The sequence below is a fragment of the Muscardinus avellanarius genome, assembly GCF_963383645.1.
Source record: "Muscardinus avellanarius genome assembly, chromosome: 12".
In the NCBI taxonomy this organism is placed as follows: Eukaryota; Metazoa; Chordata; class Mammalia; order Rodentia; family Gliridae; genus Muscardinus; species Muscardinus avellanarius.
The window spans coordinates 57,886,196-57,901,846 of record NC_137798.1 but is presented as its reverse complement, the minus strand read 5'-3'; the positions used below and the strand labels follow the sequence as shown (position 1 = coordinate 57,901,846).

The following is a 15,651-nucleotide window of genomic DNA, read 5'->3' as shown; positions in this document are numbered from 1 at the left end:
AAAAAGACCTTGAAATGATATATTTAGAAAATTAGAGAAGTTTAGGAAACCAAAGCATAGAGAGGACAAGTGAGCTGAATGGGCAGTAAGTAAGTTAGTGGGAGAGCTAGGTGTGAAAAGTATCTATTGGTCCACAGCTTAGCATTCACAGTGCTGAGATTCATCAGTATTGAAACATGACTTAGTCCATGTAATTATTGCTATACATTCTCACCTCATACAACGTCGTCTAACTTTGGCATATGTGGACTCCATGAGCTACATCTGATTTTTTTTTTTTTTTTTTTTTTTGGTGGTGGTAATGGGGTTGAACCCAGGAGCATTCTACCTCTGACCCACACCCCCAGCCCGATTTTTTTATTCTTTATTTTAAATCAGGGTCTCACTAAATTGCGGAGGACCTCATTAAGTAGCTGATGCTGGCCGTGAACCTGGATCCTCCTAAGACTCCCAAGTAAAGGATTAATTATAAACATGTACCACCATGCCCGGCTACATTTGATGTTTGAAGTGGGGCAGTAGCTGAGAGGGAAAAAAATATTAATAGCATGACTGAGAGAACTGTTGAATACTCAATTTATTTCATTAGAACCAATCTAATAGGCTGGGCGTGGTGGCACACGCTTGTAATCCCCATGCTTGGGAGGCTGAGACAGGAGGATCGCACAGGTTCGAAGCCAGCCTTAGATACGTAGTGAGGCTCTCAGCAACTTAGTGAGACCCTGTTTCCAAATAAAGTATAAAATATGTTTGGGAATGTTGCCTGGAGGTAGAAAAGCCTCTGAGTTCCACCTCCAGTACCACACACACACACAAAGAACGAATCTATTTGATTTTTTTGTAAAATTGCTAAACCCTGCACAACTCCTTCCTTTCACCTTGAGCAGTCTACTGTTAAAAACATTTACTAGGTATTTTAGATATTAAACATTAATATTAATGACTTAATATTTTAGATCTTTTAGATAGAAATTTAAGTACTTGAGAAACTTACTTGTGTTTGTCAGGTTCAGTGGCACATCTGACTTTACATATAACCTGTAAAGAGAGCGTAAAAAACATTTTGAAAACATACATAAAACAGTATTCTTGAATTTGTTTTGACTTTGTTTCAAGGCAATACACTATAAATAATAATAGTATATAAGGTTTTTTTGTGTGTGTGGTACAGAAGTGGAACCCAGGGGCTTTCCCACCTCCGGGCTATGCCCACAGACCTATTTTATACTTTATTTGGAAACAGGGTCTCACTAAGTTGCTGAGACCCTCACTAAGTAGCCAAGGCTGGCTTTGAACCTCTGAGATCCTCCTGTCTCAGCCTCCCAAGCACTGGGATTACAAGTGTGCACCACCACGCCCAGCTTAGTAAATAAAGTTTAAATGTTCAAATGTTAACCAAGATGTGACGGCATGTGCTTGTATTCCCAGTATTTGAGAGGCTGAGACAGAAGGACAGCAGGTTTGCAGCCAGCCTCATCTACTTAGTGAGGCCCTCGACAACTTATTGAGAACCTGTTTCAAAATAAAAAATAAAAAAAGGGCTGGAGGTATAACCTGGAGGTAGAATGAATGCCCTTGGGTCCAATACCTAGTACTGCAAAACTGTGTGTGTGTGTTTTGTGAGTCTCACTAAAATTGCCCAGGCTGGACTTGAACTTATGATCTTCCTGCCTCAACTTCCCGAGCTGCTGGGATTATTGGTATGTACCACCACACCAGGCTGAACCATCTATTTTGGCACATTATGATATAATGATCCACAGTTCACATTTGAGCCTTACATGAAGGTTAAGTGGGTCTTGGGCAGATGAATGTTCAGGCTAAGGACAGCAACCTGTGGATCTACTCATATTTACTATATTTTGGCTAACATATCATCATGTATCAAGAGCAGGATACAATGGAGGAGCTTCAAATATTATCCTATAGTCTCTAAATTGTACCAATATCTCATTCTCAGATTTGTCTGTTTTGTCTATCTTTACTACCATAGTGATTACAACATCCTTTTTTTTTTTTTTTCAGTACTGGGGATGGAACCCAGGGGTATTCTACCTTCAAGTTACTTCCCAGCCCTATTTTTATTTTTTATTGAAACAGGGTCTCACTGAGTTGCAAAGGGCCTAAGTAGCTTAGGCTGTCCATGAACCTATGATCCTCCTGTTTCAGCCTCCCAAATGCTGGGATTACAGGAGTGCACCACCATGGCCAGTTTATAACATCCTTTTAATTAATTTTTCTGGGTCTATTCTTAACTCTTTAAGAAAAGCGTTCAATTTCATATCCTCATGGCTTTATATATATATCTGTACTTAACCTGGAATATACTTTTATAATTATATAGTGAATTCTTACTCATACTTCAAGACTTTTATCAGAAGGTTATACTTCATACTTTATATAGCCAGGTTAAGTGCCCTAGGAAAAGAGAAAGCACTTTGTATCCTTACACTACTAATCAAACTCTATGACATTTATTTACATATCGATTTTTCTCTTAAGATAATTTACTCAGATTTATTGCTATAGCCCCTAGCATAATGCCTAGTTCACAGTAGGTTTTCAGAGTGTTTGAATGAATGAGCAGGTCACAGTAAACACTTTGAGGTGATGTGGTGTGTAGTAGTATGAGAAAGATGGCAGAAGATGAAGCTGGAGGGGCAGCCATCTAATCATGGAGGTCTTGCATAAAATATTAAAAAACTAGCCGGGTGTGGTGGCGCACATTTGTAATCCCCGCGCTTGTGAGGCAGAGACAGGAGGATGGTGCAGGTTTGAAGCCAGCTGTACTGGTTTAAGAGACCCTGTTGCCGAATAAAAATATTTTAAAAAATAGGTCTGGGAGTGTAGCCTGGAGGTAGAGGGTTTCCAGGAACAGGAACCCCAGTATCCCCCCCCATACACACACACATACTATATATATATATATATATATATATATATATATATATATATATATATATATATATATATATCACACACACACACACACACACACACATATGAACTAGGCTTTAACTGTCTACAAACTCTATCATGTTTCTGTGTTTGAGTGATTTCTTAGGTGACTGTAGAAAATGGATAAGAAAGGCAAAGAATTTCAGTTGAAAGGCTGTTGAGTTTGAGTGAGTCTACCAAATCTGTTCTCAGGGTTTGAATCTCAAGAACTGTCAGAATGAGGGCCTTGCTGATGAAAAACAAAAGTCAGATTATATAATTGCTTATATTTTTAAAGTTTATTACATCTAGGCAGAAATAAAGACAAATGAGTTCTGGAATGTTAAGAGGAAATTACTGTCACCTGCAGAGGTGACAGCAGAAACTTGACTAGAGAACATTTGAAAGGAAAAAAATGTAGAATGAAAAGTCAGTCTGTGATATGTTCATGTTTAACAGTCAGGATTAAAAATCACAACAGTGAAGAACAGAGAGATGGGCAGGAGAGAGGAACAGAATCATATTACTCATAGAAAACAGTGGAGTAGTTTAGAATTAAAGGGAAGAAAATACAGCTCTTGTTAAATTCTGCAAGAAGTTAACAATGATTAGACCATCTGACTGGTTGACAGCTAAAGCTAAAAGAAACCCAAGATAACCTGCATTAGAGATGATTCTGAGTATGTCATGTTTTTGCAATGTCCAGATCTTCTGAGCAAAAAGGTTTGCATAGCAGAGATAGTGTTTACCTTAAGATAAGAGGAAGATTTGTTTCCTAATAATATAATAAAAAGAGAACATTTCTCTTCTTGAGGACATTTAGTCTCCCTCTCCCTCTCTGGTAGAGATCTGCTTACATTTCAGAGTGAGTGTCTGTCTCTCTGCCTAATTTTAGGCTTCTTCCTCTGTAGCACACCCTGTTGCATGCGCAGATAACATCTGGCTCCTCACAGTGTTGCCCTATGGATTAGAACTTGGAGGCCTAATGTAAGACATTTCTTTGGATAGTAATTTTGCCATGAGTTATAAATAGTCCTTTTCTCTGACACACGAGTCATTTGTTTTCTGTCAGTATATGTATATAAAACTGTGACAGAATAACCTATTAAATTTAAGTAGGGTAAAAGCTCCTTCAAAGGTTGGGCAAGGTGGCACATGCCTCTAATCCCATTTCATGGTAGGCTGAGACAAGAGGTTGCAGGTTCAAGACCAGCCTCAGGGACTTAGTGAGACTTTTAATGTTTCACTAGAGAGACCCTGTTTCAAAATTAAAAAAAATAAAAGAGATACAGGTAGAATGCCTTTGCGTTCAATCCACAGTCCGTTCCCCTCCCCTCAAAAAAAAAGTCCCTTCATGGTTTCTGATTTAAAAGTCTATTGGTCAAATATGGACTAAATAGAAAGGTGTAGGCAGAAAGTAGAAGAAAAGGGAAAGAGAGGAAAAGAGTTTAGTTGTTAAAAAAAAGCTCTAGCAGAGGCAAATTAGCCCTAAAAAGGGAGACACACAATTTTGAGTTAAGAGAGAAGAATAACAAACATTTAAAATACTTAATAAGCTGGATGTGGTGGCGCACACTTGTAATCCCTGCGCTTGGGAGGCTGAGACAGGAGGATCGCACAGGTTCGAAGCCATCCTCAGCTACTTAGTGAGGCTCTCAGCAACTTAGTGAGACACTGTCTCCAAATAAATTATAAAAATAGGGCTGGAGGTGTAGCTTAGAGTAGAAAGCCCCTGGATTCCACCCCCCAGTGCCACAAAGACATACTTAATAAAACAGCTCTTTGTTAAAAGAAGAAATTTTGACCCAGTGTAAATTCAGACATTTTGATATTGAAAGGATGGGTTTGACAAATGGATTCTGTTTTTCTAGTAAAGTGGGAGACAGGTCATCTCCTGGGAAGATATGTTAGATTTAAGCACTTGGAATATGGAACACATGAAGAGAAGTAACATAAAAGAATATATTGAGATGCACAGAGGTCCAGTTAAAGTCAGGCAGTTGTAGTACACAGGTAGATTTCTCCTCTTCCTTCCTCCCTTTTTTTCTCGTACTGGGGATGGAACCCAGGGTCATTCTCTCTGAGCTACACCCCCAGCCCCATTTTATTATTTTATGTTGAAGCAGTTCTCTTACTAAGTTGCAGAAGGCCTCACTAAGTAGCTGAGGCTGGCCACCAACCTGCAATCCTCCTGTCTCAGCCTCCCAAGTAGTGGGATTACAAACGTACACCACCACACCCAGCTCTTCCTTTTTATTTTTTATTTTTTGGATTGAATCCAGAGCATTTTACCTCCAATTTACACCCCCAGCCCGATTTTATTTTGAAATAAGGTCTCATTGGTTGCTGAGAGTCTTGCTATGATGCTGAGACTGGTTTTGAGCCTGTGATCCTCCTGTCTGAGCCTCCAAGTAGTGAGTGTGCACCATTATCAGTGTGCACCACTATGCCTAGCTTAGATTTCTTGATTTTAAAACTGAAATAATCTAATTGAAAACTGGATAGCATTACAGAAAGTTCAAATTTAACTAGGTTGTGTTTTCATGCTGAGACAGGAGGAGAGCAGGTTTGAGGTCAGTCTGAGGAACTTAGTGAGACCCTCAGTAATTATGTTTCTAAATAAAAAGAATGGTTGGGGATATAGCTTGGAGGTAGAACACCCCTCGGTTCACTCCCCAGTAGCCCCATTCTCCTACTGAATGTAAAAGGGAAAAGAGAAGATCAGAAAGAGAAAATCAGAAAGAACAGCTCCAAAAAATGGAGCTGTTCCAAGGTGTGGTCATGCTAATGAGTGGCTTACATAGAAATGGAGGGTTTTAGAGCTCTAAAAAAACCCCACTGAATTGGAATTCTGAATGGGTTATCAATATGGGCTTCGAAAATGGGCATATATCACAGGAGACAAGGCCAGAAGAAAGTGCTGACTAATCCAGCAAAGTGGAAATTATTATTATAGCCAATGATGACCTAATCAGATGGCACAGATTTCAGAGAGATGATGAAGGTATAACATTAGTAAGTAGTACTGGAAACATAAAATAGGTGGACTGCTTTTTCCACAAAAGGCATAAAGTGTCCTCTGGGAAAAGCTAGATTTTAGTGAAGGCTTTTAAAAGGATCACGTAAAGAAGAGAATGGGAAGGGGTGGAGGAGTAATTCATAAAGTTACAGGTCAAGGAATAATGGGTGTGAAAAAGAGTTGAGCTGTGTAAGGAAAGAATGGTCGGTTACCACCTTGGACATGCAGAATAGGTTCCAGTGCACTATACAGACATAACCAGGTGCTTACTTACATCACACTTAGATTGTAGCAAGATTTAAAACAATCATCTAATATTAATAGATCCAAGCTGTTTTATAGAATATAGCTAACAGGACACAATCCTGAATAAAAAAAAAGGAATATCAAAAGATGTCAAGCACTTATATATCATTTGTTAAGACAGTGAAGATAATCCAGAAAGTATAATAAACACATACTGTATGTAGATTTTTTTGAAGTTTAGAATGGCAAATAACATATACTTAAATGACTTGCTGTCAGTTTATGTCAGATGGACCATATCTTTCCAAATACCAGAAAAACGGAATGAACCATTTACACTGGGATATTTTTATAATATAAATGAATAAGGAGTTATAACGGTCGATGGATATAAAATGTTTTTATCATATAACCAATCTTTATCTCATATATCACATAGCTACTTTCAATTTAGAAAACATTAGGATTTTTAAATTAATGAAGATTTAAAATAATACTATCACTAATATACTCAATTTTATAATATTTACCCATCAATAAGTAACATGGAAGTGCTTTTTTGATTTTAAAATGTACTTTTTTATCTGGTACTGGGGTTCCTGGAAACCCTTCTATCTTCAGGCTATACTCCCAGACATCTATTTTTTATATTTTTATTTGGAAACAGGGTCTCTTAACCCAGCGAGGCTGGCTTTGAACCTGTACAATTCTCCTGTCTCCACCTCCCAAGTGCAGGGATTACAAGTGTGCGCCACCACGCCCGGCTAAAATGTAGAGTTTTATATTTTGTCTAATTTAGTTCCTTAAATAAAGGGAAGATGAGAGTATAATAAATATATATAAATATATAAATATAAATATAAATATAAAAATATAAATATAAATATATATTCTACCTCTGAGCTATCCCCCCAGCCCTAATAAATAAATGAATGCACAAATAAACAAATAAATATATATATTTTTTCTTGTGGTACTGGGTATGGAACCCGGCGCATTCTATGTCTGAGCTACAGTACTCTGGCCTTACTTCTTAATTTTTATTTTGAAACTTGGTCTTGCTAACTTATTGAGAGCCTCACTAAGTTGCTGAGGCTGGCCTGTGATCCTCCTATCTCAGTCTCTCAACTACTGGAATTACAGGCACACAACACTGCTTCTGTCTCTATTTTATATTTTATTTTGAAACAAGATCTCAATAGGTTGCTAAGAGTCTCACTGCATTGCTGAGGATGGCCTTGAACCTGTGATCCTCCTGTCTCAGCCTCCCAAGTACTGGGATTAGAGGTGTGTACCACCACTCCTGGCTACAAACATATTTGATATATGAATATATTATCATGTAAGTTTATAAATATAACTGTCCCCAAATTTTAGGATTGTGCTAGGCTCTGAATGTTTATATTCCCTTCTAATTCATATGTTGAAATACTAATACCAATGTGATGGTATTGGGAGGTGCTTGGGTAGTAAGGATGGAACACTCATGAATGGGGGCTTAGCATTCTTCTAAAAGAAACTTGAAGCTGGATGTGGTGGAGCACACTTGTAATCCCAGCATTTGGGAGGCTGAGACAGGACGACCCAGGTTTGTGGACAGCCTCAGCTACTTAGTGAGGCCCTTTGCAACTCAGTGAGAACCTGTTTCAAAATAAAGAATAAAAAGTAGGTCCGGGGTATAGATCAGAGGTAGAATGTTCCCTGGGCTCCATCCTCAGTACTGACAAATAAATAAATAAATAAATAAATAAATAAATAAATAGTAAGTAAATAAAAGAGACCCAATAGAGACCTCTCCTTTCTCCCATCATGTGAAGACAATCGGAAGGCACCATCTGTGAACCACAGAGTGGGCCCTCACCAGACACTGAATCTGCCAGCATCTTGGATTTCCCAGCCTCCAGAAGGTGAAAAAAAATTTTTGTTCATAAGCAAAAAATTATTTTTCTAATAAAAATTTTATTTCTCAGTTGGTGGTATATTGTTAGAGGAGCCTGAATGAATTCAGATTTATACTAGAATTATATATGATATATTTTCCCCCATGGCATGTAGAGCATGTTGCCTTCAAGATGATAAATGCTAACATACTTATGGAATGAATGCTTTTATGTGGAATTAATTTTGCCAAGTTATTTTACCCACTTTTTTTGATTTGAAATAGAAACTTTATTGGAGAATATATTTATATAAAATTTGGAATTCGTGTAAAAATTGTGATAAACATAATATCTTCTCCATGGTGAATAGCTAGGCATGGCCAACTATGCAGTTTACTTCACAGAAGCATACTCAACTGCTAAGCTCCTATGGAGAGTAGTACCTCATTCTCAAGCTCACTGTTGCTACAGCCTACTTATAAACACAAGGCTTTTAGCCACATCAGCTATAAAGTGAATAACCATATTTTCCCTCTAATGTTCTCTTTCAATGCCTACTATATATTTTAAAAAAGTTTTAACTTCTACTTTTTTTTTGTTTACAGTACCCGTTTTATTTCTATAACACAATATCGTCTTATACTTCTTTTAGGATTCTAATATTATTCCATTTAAAAACATTTTACCTCATTTTCAGGGAAATGGATGGAACTGGAGAACATTATGCTAAGTGAGATTAGTCAGTCACAGAAAGTAAGAAATTGGATACTCTCTCCAATATGTGGAAGCTAGGGAGAAAATTGGTTATAGAAGAAACTAGATAAAGAAGGAGAAACTATAAATGAGCAAATAAGGTAACCTCACTGAGGAGGATGGGAAGGGGGAAGAGGAAAATACCCTCATGTACATGATGTACATTCAAAAATATATCAAAGTCAATCACTAAGCCAAACATGAGAAGGAGGGAAGGAGGAGGGAATAGGGTGGGAATTGGGGAAGGGCTAAATGAATGATGTGTGCATATATGCCTCTACCAAGCCGTATGCCATTAAGATGTATGACTACACCGGGTGTGGTGGTGCACGCTTGTAATCCAGCATTTGGGAGGCTGAGATAGAAGCATCTCAGTTTGCGGACAGCCTCAGCTCCTTAGTGAGGTCCTTGCAACTCAGAGAGACCCTGTTTCAAAATAAAGAATAAAAAATAGGGCTGGGGGTATAGCTCAGAAGTAGAATGCTGTGTTCCATTCCTAGTACTGCCAAAAAAAAAAAAAAAAAGTATGACTACAATGCACCAATAAAAAATTAAAAAAAATTTAAAGTTTGTTTAGTCTGTTTTCTTTTAAATTGCTAAGTATGACTTTATACAGTCAAACTGAGATGTTATTTACAACTAAATGAATTCCACAGTAAATTCTGATATACCTAATTTTGTTCCCACTTAAAATTCTACTTAAACAATAGTAAAAGGGTTTTTCATGAAAAGCATAAATCCCTAAGTTTGAGTGGGATGGAAAAGGATATAATAACAAAGTTTTGGAGGCCAGAAAGCAGGTAGTGTGTGTGTGTGTGTCTGTGTGTGTGTGTGTCTGTGTGTGTGTGTCTGTGTGTGTGTGTCTGTGTGTGTGTGTGTGTGTGTGTGTGTGTGTGTGTCTGTGAAGAAAAGAATCAACAGCTCATCTGAGACTGTTATCCTTAGAAAGCCTGCTGTTAAGTTGGTCTGCGGCTAGCATTTAGAAACCTGGATTTCAGGATCCCCATAATTTCCTAAATGATGAGGATGTTTCGTTGTACCTAAATTGTTTGCTCAAACAATATGGTTTATATTGAATTCATGATTTCTGAGAGTCCGGCATGTGTTAGGCAGAGATTGCCTATATGACCACCCCCCAGTAAATAAACTTAGGTGAATTTCTAATGATCTTCCCTGGTAAAAAGAATTTCACATGTGTTGCCACAAATCTTCTGCTGAATGAATTAAACACACCTTGTGTAATTCCGCTCATAATGAACTCTTGGAAGTCTGTGCCTGGTTTACTCCAGACTTTACAACTTGTGACTTTTCCCTTTACTAATTTTACTCTGTATCCTTTCACTGTAATAAACTATAACCACGAGTGTAACAATTGTGAGTCCTTCTATCAACCAGCAAGGCTGAGGGAGGTCTTGGGAACTTCTAACACAATGTATCACTACCAAAAAAGACAAATTCTAAAATACACATTTCAGAATCTTCAGAAGGTACAGGAACCCAAAGAATCAGAACTGAGAGGTGGGAGTGAATAAAAGAGGGGTAAATAATAGCTGTTTGAGAGCAGTAAAACCCTAAATCTTATCCTACAGTTCATACCGTGGACAAATGCCATTTATTCACCCTTGTAGATATCTGGATATTTCATTACCTAAAGAGATGATCAAAACCCCTTTTTCCTGAAGTATTTATTTAAGTAGTAGGCATAGTCGGTAGTTTGACATTATACTGAATACAAAAAGATTGACAGTATATGCCAAGCATAAAGATTCTCTCCTATACCACTCCTCTTGCCCCACCACATTCTCAATGTTGGGAAAGACTTTACTCTCTAAAAGATTTGAATATTCTTTCCCTGAGGAACTGATCAGCCCAAGATGAAAGACCTAAGCCCTTGTGTCAGGGACTCTCTATGAAAGGGTCCAGGCAAATCACCCTACAGCTCATTTTAAAGTACATGCTTTACCCACTTACTTGGAGTCTGCAATGTTAATCATGACCAGACAGCCAGATATAACCAGATAATTCAAAAGTCTTTAATGAAAGAAATCAAAACAGAAAACAATACAGAAAGAAAAAACAAAAACCAAAAAACTATCATTACTAGACTTGGAGAAATCAAGAAAAGATATTGTATTCATGACACAAAACATTCTGAATAAAAAATCAAAGAACAAAAAAAGATCATAGAATTTAATTATGTTAGCAGAAATGAAAACATTAAGAGAAGAGTTAGAAGGAGAGGAAATCTCCCCCAAAAAGTAGAGCAAAAAGATAGGCAGAATAGGAGAGAAGAGGAAAAAATCTGGGGATGTAGCTGAGAAGTAGAACACTACTAGGTTCAATCCATAGCACCAAAAAAAAACCCAACACACACACACACACACCCTTCATTGTATGTTGCCTTTTAGACTACCAGGTACCTTTCTATGCCCTTTACTAGAGGTATTTTTTCAGGGGGCATGGGAGATTAAACCCAAGGGCATCCTCTAGCCCAATTTTATATATATATATATATATATATATATATATATATATATATATATATATATATATGGTACTGGGGTTCCTGGAAGCCCTTCTACCTCCGGGCTACACTCCCAGACCTATTTTATATTTTTATTTGGAAACAGGGTCTCCTAAGCCAGCGCGCCGCGGCTGGCTTCGAACCTGCGCGATCCTCCAGTCTCCGCCTCCCAAGCGCGGGAATTACAAGCATGTGCCACCATGCTCGGCTATTTTATATTTTGAAACATGGTCTCACTAAGTTGCAGAGGGCCTCACTAAGTTGCTGAGAATGGCTGGGAACTTGTGATCCTCCTGTCTCAGCCTCCCACGTACTAGGATTACAGGTGTGCTATCACACCCGGTTACTGTATTTGTGTGTGTGTGTGTGTGTGTGTGTGTGTGTGTGTGTGTGTGTGTGTGTTTGTGTGTGTGTGTTACTGGGGGTGGAACCCAGGGGCTTTTCTACCTCTGGGCTATATTCCCGAACCTATTTTATACTTTATTTGGAAACAAGGTCTCACTAAGTTGAGTTGCTGAGAGCCTCACTAAGTAGCTGAGGCTGGCTTCAAACCTGTGGGATCCTCCTGTCTCAGCTTTCCAAGAGCTGGGATTACAAGCATGTGTCACTACGCCCAGCTAGAGGTATTTTTTTTTAAAGGCACAAATAATTAAAATTTCCAGGACTGGAGTATTATGTGTGAGCTTTCATTATTGAAAATATCTCCATATAAAATTGATGACTATAAACTATTCACTAATTTTTATGGATAGTTTACTGAAGATAATTTAACGTACCATATGTTTAAGGAATATGGAACTTATTTCTGAACTAAGAGTCTCAAACAGTAAAGATTAAGACTCCCTAGGAAACTGATTTAAATTGGATTTGTGAGTTGGGTGTGGTAGTGCCCTTGTAAACCCAGTACTTGTGAGGGAGGTGGAGACAAGAGGATGGTAAGTGCTCTTCTAGCCTCAGTAACTTAGTGAGGCCCTCCACAACTTAGTGAGACCCTGTTTCAAAATAAAAGAATACAAAAGGGCTAGGGGTAAAGCTCAGAGGTAGAATGTCCCTGGGTTCCATCCCCAGCACCACAAAAATAAATTAAAAAATAAATTGAATTTGTGCCAAAACTGGAAGGAATGCTGCTTATTATCTTTCATCTTGATTTCTTAAGGACAGTAACAATTTGAATGTAAGTAGTGATGATAACCATTCATATTAGCTTAAAACCTGTGAATTTCATAGTATGACAGAAAAAGTATTAGTATAGCCAGACTTCCCACCCTTCTAGTTTCTAGGTAGGGTTAGTGTATATCCACTGGCTCAGCTCATCATCTGAAAAATAGGGATAATATCTAAAAGCCTTTGTTAATTGTATAATAAGTGAATAACATCATCACATATCACATACATTACCATAGACCGGGAAAAGTGACATTCTATTGTCTGAGGTTTATGTATAAGAAGCCAGACGGAAAGAAATCTTTACTTCAGGGAACCTCTCATTTTTCATAACTAAAATAATAACAATGACTAACACTTGAGTTTTACTATGTTCTGGTACCTATTACTTTGAGTATTTAAAAGATATTATTTCACTTAATATTCATAACCCTATGAGGTCAGCACAATAGGTCCATTTTACAAAAGAGAAAATTATGATACAGAGAAGAGAACTTGCTCAATACCAGTGAGCAAGGGTCCAAGAAAGAGGATTCTGGTCCTAGGTTCTGATGATGTTATGTCTCACTGTCTAATGCTCTGTTTACAAAATCTGGAGCGCCCACTACTCATTTAGAAAGTAGGTATGTGTGCGTGCGCTGGTTTCCCTGAACCCAAGGACATTCTACCTTTAGCTACACCCCCAGTCCTATTTTATTTTTCATTTTGAAATAGGGTCTTGCTGAGTTGCTTTAGCTGGTTTGAACTTGTGATCATTCTGTCTCAGCCTCTCAAGTACTAGGATTACAGGCATTGTGCTACCATGCCTAGCTCCATCTACTAGAAAACACATGATATCTGGGCCCTAAATAAATTATATTAAATTTTTGTTTTATCTTTTTTGGTGGTACTGGGGGTGGAACCCAGGGGCTTTCTTTTCTACCTCTGGGCTATATTCCCAGACCTATTTTATACTTTATTTGTAAACAGGGTCTCACTAAGTTGCAGAGAGCCTCGCTAAGTAGCTGAGGCTGGCTTCGAACCTGTGCAATCCTTGACTCAGCCTCCCAAGCACGGGGATTACAAGCGTGTGCCACCACACCCGGCAATAAATTACATTTTGATTAGTTTTAACATGGCAAATATAACTTTCATGACATTCATATACCAGAGACAGAATTCACAAATGCTGTGAATAAAGAGGTAATATTTCTAATATAAACTCTCAAATTCCAGAGTGATTTATTAGATTCAAATCATTAGAATTAAGTTGTTTGGCCAGGTATGGTGGCGCACACTTGTAATCCCAGCATTCAGGAGGTAGATAATGAAGGAATGGAGGAGAGAATGAAGGAATGGAGGATCATGGTTCGAGGACAGCATCACCTACTTAGCAAGGCACTTCGCAACTCAGTGAGACCCTGTTTCAAAAAAAAAAAAAAGGACTCTAAAAAAAGAATTAAGTTGTTTGAATATCATTAAAATTAACTACTTTACAAATTAAATAACTAGCCTAGAAAAGAAGGGATTTTGGTGGCTACAAATTAGCCAAATAGATTAGAACTTGAACTAGGTTTTCAAGATTGTAGTTCAGGGCAATTTATTAAATTATACTATGTTAAACATACCCTTAACACAGTAAAAATAATAACATTATAAGTACAATTACTTTTAAAAGTCTTTGTCTTGGGCTGGGATGTAGCTCAGTGGCAAAGCGCTTGCCTGGCAAGTGCACTGCCCTGGGTTCGATCCCCAGTCCAAAAAAGAAAAAAAAAGACAAAAAAAAGAACCCCTTTAAAAAAAATAAGCTAAGAACAAACAAACAAACAAACAAACAAACAAAAAAGTCTTTGTCTTTATTTTTAAAAATTAGATGAAAAAGTTCATGTGGATAAGCTGTGATTATGATTTTCTAGGAAACGTAAAAAGGGAACTATTTGTTCTAAATTCCCTTTACCACTAATTTGATCCACTATCCAAGTCATTAAGCACTGACCACATATACAACAGTGCTAGGTGCTAAAGAGTATGCAACATTTCCTCCAAAGTAAATGTAAAATAGTGGCTGACCTAAAGTAACCTAGAGTATAGCAGGGAAAGGCAGATATTGATGGTATATCTCATGATATATGATACTTTCTTTACATCTAGTCAAACTTAGAATGCCATAATTTTTCCAGAAGGTATAAATTACTCAGACTTGCTGGGCATGGTGGTGAATGTCTATAATCACAGTACTTTGGGAAGCTGAGCTAGGAGGATAATAAGTTCAAAAGTGGCCTCAGCAACTTAGGCACTTAGAAACCTAGTGAGACCTTGTTTCAAGACAAGAAAATTTAAAAAAGGGCTTGGGGTGTATCTTGATAGAATGTCTAAAAGTTCAATTCCCCGTGCCCCCTCCCCCAAATTTCTGACTTCATTTCAACTAACACTGGTGGGTATAAAATGTAATTGACTTTTGTTATATAAAACTTATAAAGATATAATTTTGTTGACTTTATTCCTCTATATAGAAGTAGAAGGAAGAGGAGAAAGAAAAGGAAGTGAAAATCAGGAGTTTATGAACTGGGCTTAACCTACAAAAATGTTCTGCTTGCTTTATCCAGGACTAGTGTACATTAGTTTTTTTTGTTGTTGTTGTTTCATTTTTTGGTGCTTGGGGTTGAGCCCAGGGTCATTCTACCTCTGAGTTATACCCTCAGCCCTATTTTTTTTATTTTGAATCAGGTTCTTACTAAGTTGTTGAGCCTGGCTGTGAACCTTGGCTGTGAACCTGCGATCCTCCTGTCTCAGCCTCCCTGGGATTACAAGCGTGCACAACCAAGCCCAACTCAGTGTACAGTATTTTTAAACATAATCCAATGCTTTGCCATTATTTAAAAAGTAGATTTGATATTGTAATAAAAACAAATCTCTGAATTCTTTTGAAAAATTAGATGACTTTTGACAATGTTACTTTACAGCTGGAAATGAGTTAATGTGGCTGTCTTCTTTAGACATATGCTTGGATTCAGTCACCAGCACTTGCTATTACTCTTAGCAGTGTCAAGGACCTACTATGCATTTGAGTTTGAGACCTCTGTTTTAAAGCAAAGACTTATTTTGAGAAAAAAAGTAGATAAGTGGGAAAAGAGGAAGAAAAAAAGGGT

General features: G+C 37.6%; 1 protein-coding gene across 1 annotated transcript in view; it reads right to left on the bottom strand.

The window, feature by feature from the left end:
• GPR137C (G protein-coupled receptor 137C) overlaps positions 1–15,651 on the bottom strand; it is a gene marked incomplete at both ends in the record, with an annotated part of 68,634 nt that overhangs the window by 33,985 nt on the left and 18,998 nt on the right. The window contains one exon of the mRNA XM_080707409.1: positions 995–1,038. Coding sequence (XP_080563535.1) covers positions 995–1,038 — 44 coding nt within the window. The remainder of the gene's footprint in view (positions 1–994; positions 1,039–15,651) is intronic.